Source organism: Canis lupus, chromosome 1 (genome assembly GCF_048164855.1).
Source record: "Canis lupus baileyi chromosome 1, mCanLup2.hap1, whole genome shotgun sequence".
Taxonomy (NCBI): Eukaryota; Metazoa; Chordata; class Mammalia; order Carnivora; family Canidae; genus Canis; species Canis lupus.
This window is the reverse complement of record NC_132838.1, coordinates 100005114-100024969: the sequence shown is the minus strand read 5'-3', so window position 1 is coordinate 100024969 and position 19856 is coordinate 100005114. Positions and strand designations below refer to the sequence as shown.

Below are 19856 nucleotides of genomic sequence, written 5' to 3'. Positions count from 1 at the left end.
TTCCAGTGGGAGTTTTCGCAAAAATAGAAAACAGAATTCTAAAAATGGGTATGGAACCACAGAAGATCCCTAATAGCCAATGAAATCTTGTGAAAGAACAAACCTGGTAGCATGATGCTTCCTGATTTCAAGTTGTATTACAAAGCTGTAGTAATCAAAACAGTATGGTATTGACATGAAAAGATTAATAGAATTGAGAACCCAGAAGTAAACCCACACTTATGTGGTAAATTAATTTGATAGTCAAAAACATACAGTGGGGAAAGGACTGCTAAATGGTGTTCAGAAACCTGGACAGAGGGATCCCTGGGTGGCGCAGCAGTTTGGCGCCTGCCTTTGGCCCAGGGCACGATCCTGGAGACCCGGGATCGAATCCCACGTCGGGCTCCCGGTGCATGAGCCTGCTTCTCCCTCTGCCTGTGTCTCTGCCCCCCTCTCTCTCTCTGTGTGTGACTATCAAAAAAAAAAAAAAAAAAAGAGAAACCTGGTCAGACACATGTAAAAGAGTGAGACTGGAACACTGCCTTAGAACATAGACAAAATTGAACTCAAGATGGGTTAAAGGCTTGAATGTAAGATTGGAAACCATAAATATCCTAGGAGAAAACGTAGGTGGTGAGCTCCTTGACGTACCCTGGTGTGGATTTTTTTGTTTGATACCAAAAGCCAAAACAACAAAAGCAAAAATCAACAAGTAGGACATCAGACCAAAACATTTCCCTACAGCAAAGGAAACCATCAACAGAATGAAAAGTCAGCCTACCGAATGGGAGAAAATATTGCCAATTCATTTGTTGGGGTTGGGGTTCGGGTTGATACCCAAAATCTGTAAAGAACTACTATAACTCGGCATCTGGGTGTCTCAGTGGTTGAGCTTCTCTCTTTGACACAGGGCATGATCCCAGGGTCCTTGGATCGAGGCCCATGTCGGGCTTCCTGCAGGGAACCTGCTTCTCCCTCTGCCTGTTTCTTTGCCTCTCTCTCGGTCTCTCTCTCTCTCAAGAATAAATAAATAAAATCTTAAAAAAAAAAAAACCTCACATAACTCAATTACAGAATAACTAGTTTGTTTTAAAAATGAGCAGAGAAAAAGGAAAAAATTAAAAATAAATAAAAATGAGCAGAGAAAAAGAAAAAAAATAAATAAATAAAAATGAGCAGAGGACCTGAATAGACATTTTTCAAAGAAGACCTACTGATGGCCAAACAGATATGTGAAAACATGAAAAAGTCAATGAATAGAAATCAGTACTACAATGAAATATCACCACATACCTATTAGGATGGCTATTATCAAGAAGACAAGAAATAAAAAGTAATGGCCAGGATGGAAAGGGAAGCCTTATGTACTGTTGGTGGGAATGTAAGTTCATGTGGTCAGTATGGAAAAGAGTATGGAGGTTCCTTCAGAGGTTAAAAATAGAACTACCACATGATCCAGCAGTTCCACTTCCAGGTATTTATCTGAAGGAAAAAAAAAAAACACTAAAAAAGATATCTGTACTCTCATGCTCATTGCATTATTTACAGTAGCCAAGATATGGAAACAACCCAAGTATCCATACACAGATGAATGAGTAAAGAAAATGTGATACATATATTGGAATATTATTCATTTATTAAAAAAGAATGAGGGGTTCCTTGGTGTCTCAGTTAAGCGTCTACCTTCAGCTCAGGTCATGAATCCAAGATCATGAGATCCAGCCCCATGTTGGGCCCCCTGCTCAGAAGGAAGGCTGCTTCTCCCTTTCCCTTTGCTTGTCCCCTCCCAGCTTATGTGCACATATGTATGCATGTGCGCGCACACACGCTCTCTCAGATTAAAAAAAAAAATCTTGAAAAACAATAAAATCTTGCCGTTTGTGATAACCTAGATGGACTATAAGAGCATTGTGCTAAGTGAAATAAGTTAGGAAAAGACAAATACCATATGATCTCACTTATATGTAGAATCTAAGAAAGCCAAAAACATTAAAAAAATGACAAAGCTCAAAGATAAAGAGATCAGATTCATGGTTGCCAGAGGCCGGGTACTGGGGTTGTGTGCAATGTGGGTGAAGAGACTGAAAAGGTGCAAAATTTTAGCTTTAAATTAGTCATGGGGACCCATGGCAACTGTAGTTAATACTTAATTGCTTATTTCAAAATTGCTAAGTGGTTAAACCTTAAAACATCATTTAACAAAAAATTTGTGGTGTGCCTGGCTGGCTCAGTCAGTGGAGCATGAGACTGTTGGTCTTTGGGTTGTAAATTCAAGCCCCATGTTGGGTGTAGAGATTACTTAAAAATAAAATCTTACAAAAAAAATTGTAAGTATATATTGTGATGAATGTTAATTAGACTTTGGTGAACATTTTGCAATATATACATATACTGAGTCATTATGTTGTATACCTGAAATATGTTCTTTGTCAGTTATACATTAGTAAAAAATAATATAATCCCATATCACAGGCTCTAAGGAAAATGTACCTGATATATTGACATTCAAACCCAAATGAAAAAAAACATTGATGTCTGATGCAGTGTGCTAAATTTATTAGCAGTATATAAATTATGGAAAGTTAATAGGATCTTTTCCTGATGTCTGTACCCACAATTCTTAAGTTTTAGAGAAAAATGAGAACTATAGACTTAAGTTGACTGGCTTCTTTCACTTAAGGTGATTGATGTTTTCAGGGTTTGTTCATGTAGATATCATTACTTCATTCTTTTCATTTTGTGATTGAATAATATTCCATAGTGTGGATATATGACAATTTTGTTACTCATTTATAAGTTGATGGGCATTTGGGCTGTTTTCATCTTTTGGATATTAATGTTGCTGTAATCATTCATGTGTAAGTGTATAAGAAGGCATATATTTTCATTTGGCTGTATATCTAAGAATAGAATAGAATTACTGGGTCAAATGGAATGACCTGATGATGACTAATGATGTTAGGAATTATTTCAGTTGCTGTCTGCCCATTTGTACTTCTTTGAAGATATATCTATTTGAGGTCTTTTGCCCAGTTTTTAATTGGGTTGTCATTTTATTTTGAGTTGTAAGAGTGTCTATGGAATTTGTTTTTTTTTTTTTTTTTTTTGGAATTTGTTTTTGATTAGATATGGTGGTAGATGCACACAGACAGCCAGTCTACCTAAACTGTAGCTGTTCCTAACAGTTTCCACTGTATCTTCAGGCAGCTGAAAAACTAAACAAAGATATCAGTTTCTATTTCTCTAGCCACTAAAAGTACAGAGACAAGTCAGAGAGTGCCCAGACAAATGGGAAGTGTCAAGACGTGTCCACTGACTTTGTTCTTAGGAAACACTGAAAGTTGCTAGATCTATTCCCATGAACACATAGTAGCCCCAGACAAGAGCGCAAATGTGGTGCCAAGTGTTTTTAATCTTCATTTAGGAGTTATGCAAACATACTGTCATGAAACGAATTAATAAGGAAGTGAAGATAAGTTCATTTTGAAAGAATCCAGGAAATACAGGAACACACTCTATAAACCTGCTCTTACTATCAGATGAAAACATGTAAAGAAAATTGAATAGGAGGAAAGAGAGCCGAGAGAAAGAAAGAAGCAGCAGCTGATTATTGTGCTGAGAACTACTTTGGAAATAACCAGGAGGTGTATATAGAGGACAATCTTGAAAAATCACCTGCAAGAGCAATTGAAAAGAATCATCTGGAAGACCATGAAGAGTCAATATGATTTTTATGAAAACAGGAAAAGAAACAAGATAGGCAACTATAGAAGAAAAATTACTAACGGAGAAAACCTGAATTTATAGATAAAAATATTTTTTATTTCACAATCCCCAGTATTGAATATAGAATTGTTTCTGGGTTTTGTAATAGGCAGCCAGTCTTTTTTTTTTTTTTTTTTTTTTAAGATTTTTTAATTTATTCATGAGAGACACAGAGAGAGAGAGAGAGAGACAGAGACAGAGACACAGGCAGAGGGAGAAGCAGGCTCCATGCAGGGAGCCTGACGTGGGACTCGATTCCTCCATCTCCAGGATCAGGCCCTGGGCTGAAGGCGGTGCTAAACTGCTGAGCCACCTGGGCTGGCAGCCACAGTCTTTGTGCTCATTCCTTGCTATCTTAAGATCAACGCTTGAAGTCAAACTGCTGGTACAGAGAATATGCATATTTTAAAATATGCATTGTCAAACTGATTTTATAGGTAAAAATTTTATCTCCTTGGTTTAATTCACATTTGTCTTTTTCCTAGTGAGATTGAATATTTTTTTCCACGTAAGTTTTTACATTTGAGTTTTTATTTTTTATTTTTATTTTTTTTAAATTTTACTTATTTTTTTATGAGAGACAGAGGCAGACACAGGCAGAGGGAGAAGCAGGCTCCATGCAGGGAGCCCGATGTGGGACTCGATCCCAGGTCCCCAGGATCACACCCTGGGCTGAAGGCAGACGCTAAACCATTGAGCCACCCAGGGATCCCCTTCGTTTGAGTTTTTAATTCATGTATTTTACTTTAGTTCTTTTCAGTTTTCATTTCCCATTGTCATGTTTATGGTAAAAAATCTTCATTCGTTTATTTTTTCTTTTTTAGTTGTAAAGTCATTTATATATAAATATTGAGTTTTTTATGTGATTATATTTGCTTATGTTTTTTCTATTTGCTTAGAAAGTTCTTTATTCAGTAATCAGTTAAATGTCTGTATTTTCTGTTAATATTTATGGTCTTAGTGTTTACATTTAAGTAAGTCATTTGGAGTTCATTTTGGTTTTTGGTCTGGAGTAAAGATCTGATTTTATTTTTTTAACAAATAACCAATAATTTCCATGCCTTTTCTTGATTACCTTTCCTATTGCCTGATGGCATTTCATTTTGCATGTTTTAAAACTATTTTTGTCTTTATATTTAAATGTTTATTGCGTTCTGATATATAAACTTTTTTATTTTAGAATAAGGAGAGTTTGTCTTCTGTTATTACTGACCTCAACATAATAATGGAGCCCACCGAATATTCAGAATTAAGTGAATTTGTGTCTAGGTAAGATATTGTAAATTTTTATTTTTTTAGGGATTGTTTTCACTCTACAGTTTTAAGTTTACCCTTTCTTTTTTTGATAAGTAAATATCAAAATGTCTCTGAAAGTATAACATTATAATGGCTTATATTTATTTCATATATATGGCTTATATATTAAGCCCATAGTCTCTATATCCTTTTTTCATTCAATGAAAATGTGTTACAGATTAACTGTGTGCTTGGCATTAAAATGTGAGGAAGAACAGATAAAATCTTTGATACATGTGGGGTTTATAGCCTATTGGTGAAGTTGTAAGGTAAATAATGGTAGAAATCTAAAATTGTGGCTGTGCTCAGTGCTGCTGAGAAGAGTTACATAATGTTATTGAAGCCTGCATCAGGAATCTGACTTTTGTGGAGAATACAGACAGCATCATTTCCTGAAAATTGAGCCAACATCTGAAAAATGTGTAGGTGTAAACTAACAAAGAGGTCCTCGACACAATAGTTGTGTGTAGGCACTGTGCAAGGAGGGAGCATGCTGTCAGTGAGCAACTGACAGGAGGTGAGAGTGACTGGAGCAGGGTGCCAGCTGGGGCGTGCTCTGACATGAGGCCTGCCAAGTACGTGAGGCCCTAGGAGATGGACCCCCAGAGTTTTCTGCCAGTGGGTAGAAGTTAAAGCCTTGCACTCGAGGAATGAGATTGCCTATGGAGAGAATAGAGAGAAATAGGGGACCGTGTGGAATTCTGACTGTACTGCTGAAGGAAGAGAGGGTCCAGTAGAGAAACTGGACTAGGAACAACCGTATGAGAGGTGGGAGGAAAACTAGGAATGTGGTGTTGACGACTGACAACTGGAGTGGCAGTTTTTCTTCCACATCTTTGAAGATACTCCTCCTGTGTCTTCTGGATTATATAGGTCATGACAAGAAGTCTGCTGTAATTGTTAATTTTGTCTTTTGGGACTTGAAACCTTTTAATGTTTTTCCACAGTTTGTGTTATTTTTAGGGTGTGTTAGTGTGAAAATTCTAAACCACAGCTTTTCAAATACTTCTTCTGTCCTGTTTTCTATTCTTCTGCAGTGCTCATTGCACATATATCAGGGCATTTGGTATATTGTCTCAGGGTTTGAATGCTTTGTTCTATTTCTTTTACTCTTTCTTTTTTCTTTGCATTTATTTCAGTTTGGATAATTTCTATTACTCTATCTTTGAGTTCACAGATTCTTTCCTTAGCTGAAGTCCCACCTGCCAGTGAGCCCATTGAAAGAATTCTTCACCTCTAATATCATGTTTTTAAAGATTTATTTATTTTTCATGAGAGACACAGAGAGAGGCAGAGACAGAGGCAGAGGGAGAAGCAGGCTTCTTCTGAGCCCAGTGTGGAACTGGATCCCTGAGCTTCAGGATCATGCCCTGAACCTAAGGCAGACAGACACTCAACCTCTGAGCCACCCAGGCATCCCACTGAGCCACCCAGGCGTCCCTAATGTTATGTTTTTATTTCTAGGATTTTCATTTAATTTTTTTTTTTTTTAAGATTTTATTTATTCATGAGAGACAGAGGCAGAGAAACACAGGCAGAGGGAGAAACAGGCTTCCTACAGGGAGCCCGATGTGGGACTCGATCCCAGGTCTCTGAGATCATACCCTGGGCTGAAGGCAAACGCTCAGCCGCTGAGCTATCCAGGTGTCCCTCATTTAATTTTTAATTTCTCTCTCTCTACTGAAATTCCCCACTTGTTGATGCATTTGTACAACTTTTCCACTAGGTCTTTTAACATATTGATCATAGCTATTTTTTCTTTAGTGTTTCATTTTGGAAGTTTTCATATCTATGTAAAAATAATAGTATAAGTAACCTGTAGCTGCACACCTTCAACAATTATCAATATCTTACCAATCTTATTTCATATCTTGGCACACACATTTTAAAAGTTTTAATTTTGAAATAATTATAGATTCACAAGAAGTTATTAAACATTTTTTTCAAGGAGATTCTACATATCCTTCATCGAGCCTCTGACAATGGTTATGTCTCATGTCATTAAAGTATATCCACACGTCCAGAAAATTGACATTAAAAAAAAAAAAAAAGAAAATCGACATTAGTAAAACCCATAGAGCTTTTTCAGGTTTTACTATTTTTATAAACACTTATGTATGTGTGTTCTATGCAATTTTATCACTTCTGTAGCTTTGTAAATCTACCACCACATTCAAGATACAATACTGTTTCATATATCTTTGTACTAGATCCTTTTCCCTCCCTCATTTTTAAAATTATGGTAAAATACATATAACTACCTTCTAACCATTTTTAAGGGTACAGTTCAGTAGTGTTAAATACATTCAGGATTTTTTTTTTTTAAGATTTTATTTATCTAAGAGAGCACAAGTGGGGAGAGAGAGAAGTGCTGAGCAGGAAGCCTGATGCAGCACTCGATCCCAGGATTCTCTGGGATCATGACCTGAAGGTAGACGATGAACCACCCAGGCACCCCCAGAATGTATTTAACTGTGTGTGCACCATGATCTATCTTCATAACCCTTTCATCTTGTAAAACTGAAACTCAATATGCATCAGTCACTTCCCATCTTCCTCTCCACTCAGCCCCTGGCACCTTCCATTCTTATTTTTGTCTTTTTGACTTCTGATCAAGGTTATTTTAATATCCCTGTCTGATAGTGCCAATGTCTGGGTCATCTTTGAACCTGATTCTGCTGAATCTGGGTTGTTTTTTTTTTTTTTTCCTGAATTTTTGTATGTTATGATTTTTCTTTTCTTTTCTTTCTTTTCTTTTCTTTTCTTTTCTTTTCTTTTCTTTTCTTTTCTTTTTTCTTTTCTTTTCTCTTCTTTCTTTCTTTCTTTCTTTCTTTCTTTCTTTCTTTCTTTCTTTCTTTCTTTCTTTCTTTCTTAGATTTTATTTACTTTTTCATGAGAGACACAGAGAGAGAGAGGCAGAGACATAGAGGAAGAAGCAGGTGGGACTTGATTCTGGAACTCTGGGATCATCACCTGAGCTGAAGGCAGATGTTCAACCACTGAGCCACCCAGGCATCCCTCTTTCTTTTTTTTTAATTGTATAATGGACATTATCTGTGGAAAACAGAGACTGAAGCAAATAGTGTTTATGTTGAGAAGTGGACACATTTCTTTTATCATGCTGTTAGTGTGAGGTTAATCAAAGGTTTTCAGCAGTTGAGCTGTCTTTGGGATTTTGATTGTTTTCCTTGTCTTCAGGCTCCATATCACCACAGGTTTCAAATTCTTCCAGCTGTGGATGCAAATTCAAGTTCAGTTCTTCCTTATGCTTAGAATGGGGTTTTGGGAGCTGGAGGGTTCTCCTCGGTGTTCCAGGAGCTTTCTGCCCTTTTTTTTTTTTTTTTTTTAAAGATTTTATTTATTCATTCATTTATTTATTCAGACAGAGAGAGAGAGAGAGAGAGAGAGAGAGGCAGAGACACAGGCAAAGGGAGAAGCAGGTTCCATGCAGGGAGCCCAATGTGGGTCTTGATCCTGGGTCCCCAGGATCACACCCTGGGCTGAAGTTGGCGCTAAATCGCTGAGCCACCTGGGCTGCCCTCTTTCTGCCTTTCTTATGGGAACGTCTCTCCACACACTGGACGTTCCCCCAGTAGCAGTTGTAGATGCTTATTACTCGTGCTATGCTCACGGTAGGAATAATGGGACTTCTGTATTTTCATGATCCACTGCCACTCTGGGCTCCTCAGTGTTCCTGCTTCTCCTCCCAGTGTAGCCAAAGCCAGCCTGCATCTGGGCTTGGTCTTGGGCAGGAGAGAGTTCCTTGTCCCTCTCCTCGTGGGTAGCAGATGGATGCTTGGTATTAGTGTGGGACCCTGGGCCCAGTGGGTCTCTGGGCCCTCCCAGGGAACAGGTGGTCTCTGCCACTGCCCCTCTTCCTGAAGCAGTGGATCTTTGTCTTGGTAACAGGAGTGTTTTCTGTCCTTCTACCAAAGTCGGATGGGTTTGACTTGTGCTCCTCCCTTGGAAGGAAGGGATTTTTTTCTTCATTGCTTTGCTGCCTCTTTTTTAGTGGTTCAGGGATTTTGGTACCCATAAGAGAAGAGTTCTAGCCTCATTTGGTTCCCTAGCAGTGACTGATCACCTCTTCATTTCTGTGCCATGGACAGGACCCTGGTTTCTCTGGTGGTGTCCCTTTGTGCCTGGGGTTCCTATCTATTCCAAAAAGACATGCTATCTCATACATGTCCCTAAGGTTTGCTGAAATAGAAGCTAATTTCTTGCTACCTGTTTGTATGGGGGGGCTTCTATCCTCCCCTAAGTTTAGCCAAGAGTGAACAATTTGTGTCATGTCTTTCCTTTGAGGGAGAAAATTTTTATTTACTTGGTTGCTTTGTGACTTTGGGTCTCTAATGGACTCAAGAAAGGGTATGGTTTTATGGAATATTCAGATTGGCTTGATATTATGTGCTGATGGTCTTCTCTGAGGCTTTTTATATCCTAAGTAGAAGCGGAGCTCTTTATTGATTTTTTTTTTTTCCCTAATTCTCATTCCAGAATTTGGGACACACTATTCATCTTCTGCATCTGTTTTACCCTTTACACTTTCTATTTCTTTGTATCTTTGTATTTATTCATGATTGTTCAGATCTGTATTTCAGTTCAGAAATTATTTCTTTATGTTCTGACTAATTTGCTTTTTAACTCCCATCCACTGAATTTTCATTTTCATGGGCAGTTCTTGTCATTTGTAAAAGTTGTGTCTTTTAAAAATATTCCTGTTTTTTTTAAATACATTTTTAACAGTTTTTCCTATAATTATTCTAGATTATCTCCTTACATATATATTCCAGTAAAGCACAATTATTTATTCAAATTATGTCTCCTCTGCTATTCAGCCCATCTGTTGGTCTTTCATCTCACTGTCAGGACTGGTCATTTCTCAGTTATTTTTTATAATTTACCTTCTCTCTCTTTTCAGAAATATTTAGGGACGCCTGGGTAGCTCAGTGGTTAAGCATCTGCCTTTGGCTCAGGGCGTGATCCTGAGGTCCTGGGATCGAGTCCCACATTGGGGTCCCCGCAGGGGTCTGCTTCTCTCTCTGCCTATGTTTCTGCCTCTCTCTCTCTCTGTGTCTTTCATGATAAATAAAATCTCTCTATATATGTTCTGATGATTGTTGGTCTGTTCTTCGTCTGTATAGTTTTTATCTTTTCTGAATGGAATTACATGGTGTGTAAACTTTAAGACTGGCTTATTTCACTCAAGGTAATACCTTTGAGATTCATCCGTGTTTTTGCATGTACCAATAGGTTTTTCCTTTTTATGGCTCAATAGTAGTGTATTGTATGAGAATTCCACAGCTTATCCATTTACCCTTTGAGGGACATTGGGTTGTTTCCCGTTTTTTGTTATTATGAATAGAAATGCTGTAAACATTTGTGCATAGCGCTTTGTGTGAATGTGAGTTTTCAGTTCTCTTAGGCAAGTATAGGCAAACTGGTTCACAGACCAGCTGCCTAATTTTTTAGAAGTTTTATTGGAAAAAAAAAAAAAAGAAGTTTTATTGGAATACAGTCATGCCCATTTCTTTGTGTATTGTCTATAGTCACTTTGATGGTACAGTGGCAGAGTGAGATAATTATGACAGAGACCATGTAGCCAGCATGCCTGAAATATTTACTCTCTGACCTATTAGAGAACATTTATGGACTTATATCAGATGAATACCTGGAAGTTGGATTCTTGGGTCATATGTAGGTGTACATTTTAAGTACATTAAGAAATGGCCAAGGGGGATCCCTGGGTGGCGCAGCGGTTTGGCACCTGCCTTTGGCCCAGGGCGCGATCCTGGAGACCCGGGATCGAATCCCACATCGGGCTCCCGGTGCATGGAGCCTGCTTCTCCCTCTGCCTATGTCTCTGCCTCTCTCTCTCTCTCTCTCTCTCTGTGACTATCATAAATAATAAATTTTAAAAAAAGAAAAAAAGAAATGGCCAAGATGGTTTTCCAAAGGCTTGTGCCATTTTACATTCTTACCAGCAGTGTATGAGAGCTCTGCATGCTCTTCCAACACATGGTATTTGTGTGTGCCTGAATCAAGCCATACTAGTGGGAGGGTAGTATATCTCATTTTCCTAATAGTGTGAGCATCTTTACATGTGCTCAGTTGCCATCTGTTTCTCCTTAGGAAGTTCTTATTTAGTCTTCCACTCAGGGCTTCATTGGGTTTTTGGTTTTCTTACTATTGTTTTGAAAGTTCTTTATATATTCTCCATACAAGTCCTTTGTCATATATGTGATTTTCAGATATTTTCTCCCATTCTGTAGCTTATCTTTTGTTTTGTTTTAAAAGATTTTTTTTTTAAAGTAAAATTTGATTTATTCTTGACACACAGAGAGAGAGGCAGAGACACAGGCAGAGGGAGAAGCAGGCTCTCCTCAGGGAGCCTGATGTGAGACTTGATCCCAGGACCTCAGGATCATGACCTGAGCCAAAGGCAGATGCTCAACCACTGAGCCACCCAGGTGTCCCTGTTTTAAAAGATTTAATTATTTTAGAAAGAGAGCATGAGCAGGAGGAGGGACAGAGGGAGAGAGAATCTCAAGCACACTCTCCACTGAGCATGGAGCCTGATGTGGGTCTCAATCCCAGGACCCTGAGATCGTTACCTGAGCCTAAATCAAGAGTCATACACTTAACCCACTGAGCCACCCAGGGACCCCTGTCCTTTCATTTTCTTAACATTATCCTTCGAAGAGCAAAATATTTTTATTTTAAAAAGATTTTATATACTTTTGGTATGTCTGTCACTTTACGTAACCTCAGGTCATAAAAATTCTTACATTTAAAAAAATATACTTTTATGTTTAGATCTATGATTCATTTACATTTAATATAATCGTTGAAATATTTTGATTGAGGTCTACCCAGTTAGTAGTGATATTCTGTTGTGTTGTTTTGTTCTTCTGTTTTCCTTTCATATGTTTTCTGGATAATTTGAATATTTTTATTAGTTTTTTTTTTTTTTTTTTTTAAGTAAACTCTACCCCCAGCATGGGGCTTGAAGTCATGACCCCAACATCAAAACTCACATACTGTATTGACTGAATCAGCCAGGCATTCTTATTTGAATTTTTTTTTTTAAGATTTTATTCATTTTTGAGAGAGAGAGAGAGAGAGAGAGAGAGAGAGGCAATGGCAGAGAGAGAAGCAGGCTCCAACAGAGCAGGGATCCTGATGGGGGACTTGATTGATCCCATAACCCCAAGATCATGACCTGAGCCAAAGGCAGATGCTTAACCCACTAGGCCACCCAGGCACCTCTTTTTTTAAAAGATTTTATTTACTTGAAGGTGTTTGCACAAATGGGGGGAGGGGCAAAGGTAGAGGGAGAAGTAGACTTCCTGCTGAGCAGAGAATCTAACACTGGATTGGATCCCAGGACCCTGGGATCATGACCTGAGCTGAAGGCAGATCTTTATTGACTGAGCCACCTAGACACCTGTGATTGATTATTTTTTAATATTTTATAGTAATTTGTTTTTTTGCTATATTTTTTACATGTTACTTAAATATATATATTTCTTCTTCTGGGTCTCTGAATACATGAATATAAAACCTCTGGCTTGTCTCACATGTCTCTGAGGCTCTGTTCTTTTTTTTTCAATCTTTTCCTTCTGTGTTTACTCAGATTGGCTGGTTTCTGTGTGCTTACCACCACAATGAGGATATTGAACAGTTCCATCAGCACAGATCCTGCTGTGATCATCACTAGGATTTTGCCTTAAAAATGTCAAATAAATGAAATTTCATAGAGACTGGTCTCTTAGCATAAAGTAAATGAATTGAGATTCATCCATCTTTTCATTTCTGAGTAGTATTTCATATACTGATACTAGCATGTTTATCCATTCACTCATTGGAGGACATTTGGGCTATTTCCAGTTCTCAATGATTATAAATAGAACTGTAAATATTCATTAGAGGTGTTTGTATGATGTAAGTTTTTCTCTTGGGTAAAAACCAGAAGTGGGATTGCTGGGTTATGTGATTGCCATGTTTAAATTTATGATAAACTGGCACATTGTTTACCAAAGTGACCATACCATATTGCATTCCCACCAGCAAGATCTGAGAGTGAATATTAATATTTTAGTGAATAATTCTGTATTCTTCTGATTTTAGATCTACTTAAACTTTAGAATCTTTATTCTACATTTCTCTTTATGTTTTGCATTATCCTTAAGAAAAAGACATTTGGCATTATTTTACTCTTCTGACTATTCTAGTTCAAATTGAAATGTGTCACTGCCAAAATTCTGTGAAAGAAATCCATGACATCTGTTTAACATTTAGTGAAGTTTGGACTATGCTTGGGAAAAATAGATAAATTACAATCACTCTTTAAACTGTAAGAGCCAACACATACACAGTGTCTTTTGATAATGGAAAACTGTGTGCTGTAATAGTTTGTCCTTCATGGAGATGCGAATGGGGGTGAAGGGACTGCGACTCAGTACACTTTTAAATAAAGTTCTGTGTTTAATCAATGTAATAGGTCAGGCTCTCTGACTGTCTAGTGTCTGTAGTGTGTGTGTGTGTGTGTGTGTGTGTTTAAACTTGGAGTGTTGGTATTTTTAAGTTTTTTTTCCTTGGCTACCTTCCTCATTCAGAGCTTATTTTTGCTTCCTTACCTGATGGAGATTAAAATATGTCACTTTGGCCTGTAAGCTGTAATGATGCAGCTGCTGCTTTTTATGGTCCTATATTCTTTGGAAAGTAATTTGTTCTCTCACATGTTAAAAAGGTATTAGTACCAGAGTAAAACTGAACACTTAATCTCCAGTTTTCCTGTCCAATAGATGCTTACGGAGCTGTGTATTAATGCACCTACTTTTTGTTTTCTTCATTTTCCTTGTCTGTTTTTTTTTTTTGTTTTGTTTTTTGTTTTTGTTTTTTTGTTATTCCTCAGTTCCGGTTTCCTGATTTCTTTTGGATTATTTAAATATTATTTTACAATTGCATTTTAATTTTATTGACTGACTTTGACCATATGTGGGTTTTTGTCTGTTCTATTGGCTGCCTCAGGATTTTGCAGCATGTATACCCTAACTCTCAGTGGTCTGGTTAGATTGAGTACAATCTGGAAGCTTTAAGCCACATACATCCCTTTCTCCCTTTCATCCATGCTAACTGTTGTGGTTTTCATAGGAATTATGTTCACACATACATGTTGAAAACCCATCACTAGTGCTTTCTCACTTTTGATCATCATAAATAATTTTAAAAACTTAAGAGAAGACTAATAGTTTTGTTGTATTTTCCCAGATTTTTACTGTTTCTTCTGCTATTCCTGATGGAGCCTTTTTAGAACACATTGCATTTATCATGGCTCTTTTCTCCTATATACTTAGTGTACATTTCTTAAGAATAGTGATACTCCCTTACATTCACAGCACAGTAATTGACTTCGTAAATTGACATTGATCCAATACTTTCTTCTAATTTGCCATCTCTATTCCCATTTGTTAGTTGATCTGATGATGTCATATTTTGCATTTTCTTTTCCCCTGTTACATGATCCAATCTAGTGTCAAGTATTGCATTTAATTGTCATGACTTTATAGATTTCTTTAATTTGGAGCAACTCCAGAGCCTTACTTTGTTTCATTATTTTTGCCATCTTTGCAAAATACAGTTCTTCTATCTTTCCTATCCCAAATTAAAATGTTGCTTATTTTGTCTTTGACTTTTTTTCACAATCAGTTGCTGTTATGTGTTTTCAAGCAAAATACTATACAGCTAATATTTTGTACTTCTTAGTTCTCTGCCCTTGTAGGTGGCAGTAATTTTCATTGAGTCATACCGTTGCTTGATTCTCCACTGTATCATCAGTGGTTTGGGTTTTTTTGTTTTGTTTTGTTTTTTTTTCCCTCTCTTGTAATAATAGGCAGTCTGTGGGCAAACACTTATGACCATGCAGATTCTACTCTTCATTGAAATTTCTACCTAGATTTAGCCCCTAGTAATTCTTGTGTGATCGCTCTTTGTTGTGATGGTTGCAAAATGGTGATATTTCAACTCTAGCTCTTCCTCCACTTATCTCAATAGATACTAAGCCTTGTGCTTAAGAAATAGATCTCCTTTCTCCCCTACATGTGTGTTTGTGTACATGCCTGTTTATTATAGTATGGTTTCATTATTTTTTAGAATATTTATAAATCCTTACTCTTCTTTATTAATTTTGGTGTTTAAATTATCTTAGACTTGACCAGTAGGAACGTCTTCAAACTGGCTCCTGAATCCATGTGATACTCCCTCATCATAGTTTTCTTTTCTTTTTTTTTTTTTTAAGATTTTATTTATTTATTCATGAGTGACAGAGAGAAAGGCAGAGGGAGGAGTAGGCTCCATGCAGGGAGCCCGACATGGTACTCGATCCCGGGTCTCCAGGATCACGCCCTGGGCCAAAGGCAGGCGCCAAACCGCTGCGCCACCCAGGGATCCCAAGAGATTCTTAATCATAGGAAACAAAGTGAGGGTCACTGGAGGGGAGTGTGGTGGGGGGATCGGTAAACAGGTGATGGGCATGAAGGAGGGTACGTGATGGGATGAGCACTAGGTCTTATATAAGACTGATGAATCGCTGAACTCTGCCTCTGAAACTAATACTACATTATATGTTAAGTAATTAAATTTGAATAAAATCAAAACAAAAACTAAGACTCCTTCCCAGTGAACTATTATTTGACCTGTTTTACTTAGTTCTCTGAAAGAGCTCACTTGACATACTCTATTTACTGGACCTGATGTAGAGCTCATCCAGTGCAAAAGACTTTTCTTTGGGAGCATTTGTTGAAGATATATATATATATATTTTACTTTAGAATTATTTATTTTAGATTTTATAACATTAATTTAAATTCCATAAATATTATTAATATTCTACAAGTAAAGTATTAACATCCACTAAGTTTTATCTCTCCATCCAATTAAGTTTTATCTCTTCATTCTTTCTTTAAAAAATCATTGAAGTCTACTTGGAGATAAGGCATAGTGTGGACACAGGCCAGTCATCATAACCTAATCATATCGTGTCAGATATAGAAATAACAAACTTTTTGTTGGGTACGCTGAAAAAAATTTTTTTCTACTAGTTCTGTTTGTGCATTCAGTGGGAAAACCGAAATTTGCCTTGGAGCTGAATCTACTTTGTCTTTTTTTTTTTTTTTTTGGTGTTGAATTTACCAACATACAGAATAACCCCCAGTGCCCGTCACCCAATCACTCCCACCCCCCGCCCTCCTCCCCTTCTACCACCCCTAGTTCGTTTCCCAGAGTTAGCAGTCTTTACGTTATGTCTCCCTTTCTGATATTTCCCACACATTTCTTCTCCCTTCCCTTATATTCCCTTTCACTATTATTTATATTCCCCACATGAATGAGAACATATAATGTTTGTCCTTCTCCGACTGACTTACTTCACTCAGCATAATACCCTCCAGTTCCATCCATGTTGAAGCAAATGGTGGGTATTTGTCATTTCTAATAGCTGAGTAATATTCCATTGTATACATAAGCCACATCTTCTTTATCCACTCATCTTTCGATGGACACCGAGGCTCCTTCCACAGTTGGCTATCGTGGCCATTGCTGCTATAAACATCGGGGTGCAGGTGTTCTGGCGTTTCATTGCATCTGTATCTTTGGGGTAAATCCCCAACAGTGCAATTGCTGGGTCGTAGGGCAGGTCTATTTTTAACTCTTTGAGGAACCTCCACACAGTTTTCCAGAGTGGCTGCACCAGTTCACATTCCCACCAACAGTGTAAGAGGGTTCCCTTTTCTCCGCATCCTCTCCAACATTTGTTGTTTCCTGCCTTGTTAATTTGCCCCATTCTCACTGGTGTGAGGTGGTATCTCATTGTGGTTTTGATTTGTATTTCCCTGATGGCAAGTGATGCAGAGCATTTTCTCATATGCATGTTGTCTATGTCTTCCTCTGTGAGATTTCTGTTCATGTCTTTTGCCCATTTCATGATTGGATTGTTTGTTTCTTTGGTGTTGAGTTTAATAAGTTCTTTATAGATCTTGGAAACTAGCCCTTTATCTGATATGCCATTTGCAAATATCTTCTCCCATTCTGTAGGTTGTCTTTGAGTTTTGTTGACTGTATCCTTTGCTGTGCAAAAGCTTCTTATCTTGATGAAGTCCCAATAGTTCATTTTTGCTTTTGTTTCTTTTGCCTTCGTGGATGTATCTTGCAAGAAGTTACTGTGGCCGAGTTCAAAAAGGGTGTTGCCTGTGTTCTTCTCTAGGATTTTGATGGAATCTTGTCTCACATTTAGATCTTTCATCCATTTTGAGTTTATCTTTGTGTATGGTGAAAGAGAGTGGTCTAGTTTCATTCTTCTGCATGTGGCTGTCCAATTTTCCCAGCACCATTTATTGAAGAGACTGTCTTTCTTCCAATGGATAGTCTTTCCTCCTTTTTTTTTTTTTTTGTTTTTTTTTTTTTTTAGTCTTTCCTCCTTTATCGAATATTAGTTGACCATAAAGTTCAGGGTCCACTTCTGGGTTCTCTATTCTGTTCCATTGATCTATGTGTCTGTTTTTGTGCCAGTACCACACTGTCTTGATGACCACAGCTTTGTAGTACAACCTGAAATCTGGCATTGTGATGCCCCCAGATATGGTTTTCTTTTTTAAAATTCCCCTGGCTATTCGGGTATTCGGGGTCTTTTCTGATTCCACACTGTTGAAGATATTTTGAAGCAGTTTTATTTATTTTTTATTTTTTAAAGGTTTATTTATTTATTTATGATGGGGGGGGGGCAGAGACACAGGAGGAGGGAGAAGCAGGCTCCATGCCAGGAGCCCGACGTGGGACTTGATCCCGGGACTCCAGGATCGCGCGCGCCCTGGGCCAAAGGCAGGCGCTAAACCGTTGAAGCAGTTTTAAACTTTATGGTTGCCTGAGGTGGAGCATTAACAGTTGGGGGAATTAATAGGTTAAGTAAAAATCTTAAAAGGAAAAGCTAGAGCATGGGATCACCATAAGGACTTTGAAACTTCTGATATATTTCTGAGAATCTGGAACATCAGTGTGTGTATGTCGAGGGTCGTCTTCATGTGCAGGAGACACTTGAGATGGCATTGACTACTTTTTTCACTCCTGGTTGATTGTGAGGTTCTGTGGAAGTAGCAAGTGAAGGCAAAAGGAGCTTTGTCATTCACCTTGCTGAGTGCTGAAGATGTGCCCCACGGCATACAGAGAGTCCCTTGGCAGAGACTGAGAGACACATAGGTTCTAGGAGATAGAATAAATCTTTGTCACATAGTAGCTGAGCAGAGACTTGAGTAGCCACACAGCAGAGTATAGACTGTAAAGATTTGTTCAGAAAAGTTACTGTACAAACAAAAAGAACAAAAAAACACAAGCCCTGGAGAGAAGGGGAATCTGATTTAAAGAATTATTACTATATTTAAAATGTTCAGTTTTCAACAAAAATTAGAAGACCTGCAAAACAAAAACCAAAACAAGAAAGTATGGCCTGGTGAAAAAAAGCAATTAATCAATAGAAACTGTCCCTGAGGAAATCCAGATGTAGGACTTCATCTTTTTAATATTTTTTAAAGGGGGGAGTGGGGGAGGAACAAGTGGAGGTTGGAGGTATATAGGAGGAACAAAGAGAGAAAGAATTTTTTTTTTTTAAAGATTTGAGAGTTAGGGGTGAAGGGGTAGAGGGAAAGAGAGAAAGAGAATTCCAAGCAGATTCTCCACCAATCACAGGGCTGAATTTGGGGTACAATCTTGTGACCCTGAGATCATGACCTAAGTTGAAATCAAGAGTTGGTTGCTCAATCCACTGAGCCACCCAGGTGCCGTTGGATTTGCCAGACTTTAAATTAGGTATTTTAAAAATGTTCAAGGAGCTAAAGGAAACTATGTGAATGATAATATTTTTTAGCTCCAGGTCTTTTTCCCTTTTCCTTATGAGACTGATGACATGAAGGTTAAACCTTTCATTATTATTTCACAACTTCTAGAAGAACTCTTTTTTCCCCAAAATCTGTTTTCTTTGTTGATACTGGATAATTTCTGTTAATATATCTTTCGGTTCACAGAATCTTTCCCCTACCACCTCCATTCTGCTATTGAACTCATTTGGTGAGATTTGTATTTAAATTATTGTATTTTTGGGATGCCTAGGTGGCTCGGTTGGTTAAGCGTCTGCCTTGGGCTCAGGTCATGATATCTAGGTTCTGGGATGGAGTCCTGTGTCAGGCTCCCTGCTCATCAGGGGGTTTGCTTTTCCCTCTCACTCTGTCCCCCACTCATGCTCTCTCTCTCTCAAATAAATAAAAACGAAATAAAAATAAAAAGTTATTGTATTTTTCAGTTCTAAATTATTTATTTGACTTTTTAAAAAAAATTATTTCTGTAAAAATGTTATTTTTACATTTTTTCAACAATATTCATGATAGCTTGTTGTAGCATTTTAATGATTTTTACAATGGATTTTAAGAGTATTCATTCTGGGAACCAGACACCTATCAGATACAGGTTTTCCAAATGCCACCATGTAATTTGTCTTTTTACTACTACTTTTTACTATTTTGATAAATATCTTTTGCACAAAAGTTTTAAGTTTTATAAAGTCTACATTATTTTTTATTTTGATGTTCATCATTTTACTGTTATATTTAAGAAACCATAGCCAAATTCAAGGTTTAAATATTTGCTTCTCTGCATTCTTTTTATTTTTAAAAAAGATTTTATTTATTCATGAGAGAGAGAGAGAGGCAGAGATACAGGCAGAGGGAGAAGCAGGCTCCATGCAGGGAGCCCGATGTGGTACTCGATCC

The 19856-nt window shown here is 37.6% G+C and overlaps 1 protein-coding gene across 4 annotated transcripts in view; it reads left to right on the top strand.

Moving 5' to 3' along the window:
• Positions 1 to 19856, top strand: part of CENPP (centromere protein P) — a 218299-nt gene that overhangs the window by 26350 nt on the left and 172093 nt on the right. For all 4 annotated transcript variants that reach the window (XM_072842606.1, XM_072842608.1, XM_072842615.1 and 1 more), the window contains one exon: positions 4928 to 5016. In XM_072842606.1, coding sequence (XP_072698707.1) covers positions 4928 to 5016 — 89 coding nt within the window. The remainder of the gene's footprint in view (positions 1 to 4927; positions 5017 to 19856) is intronic.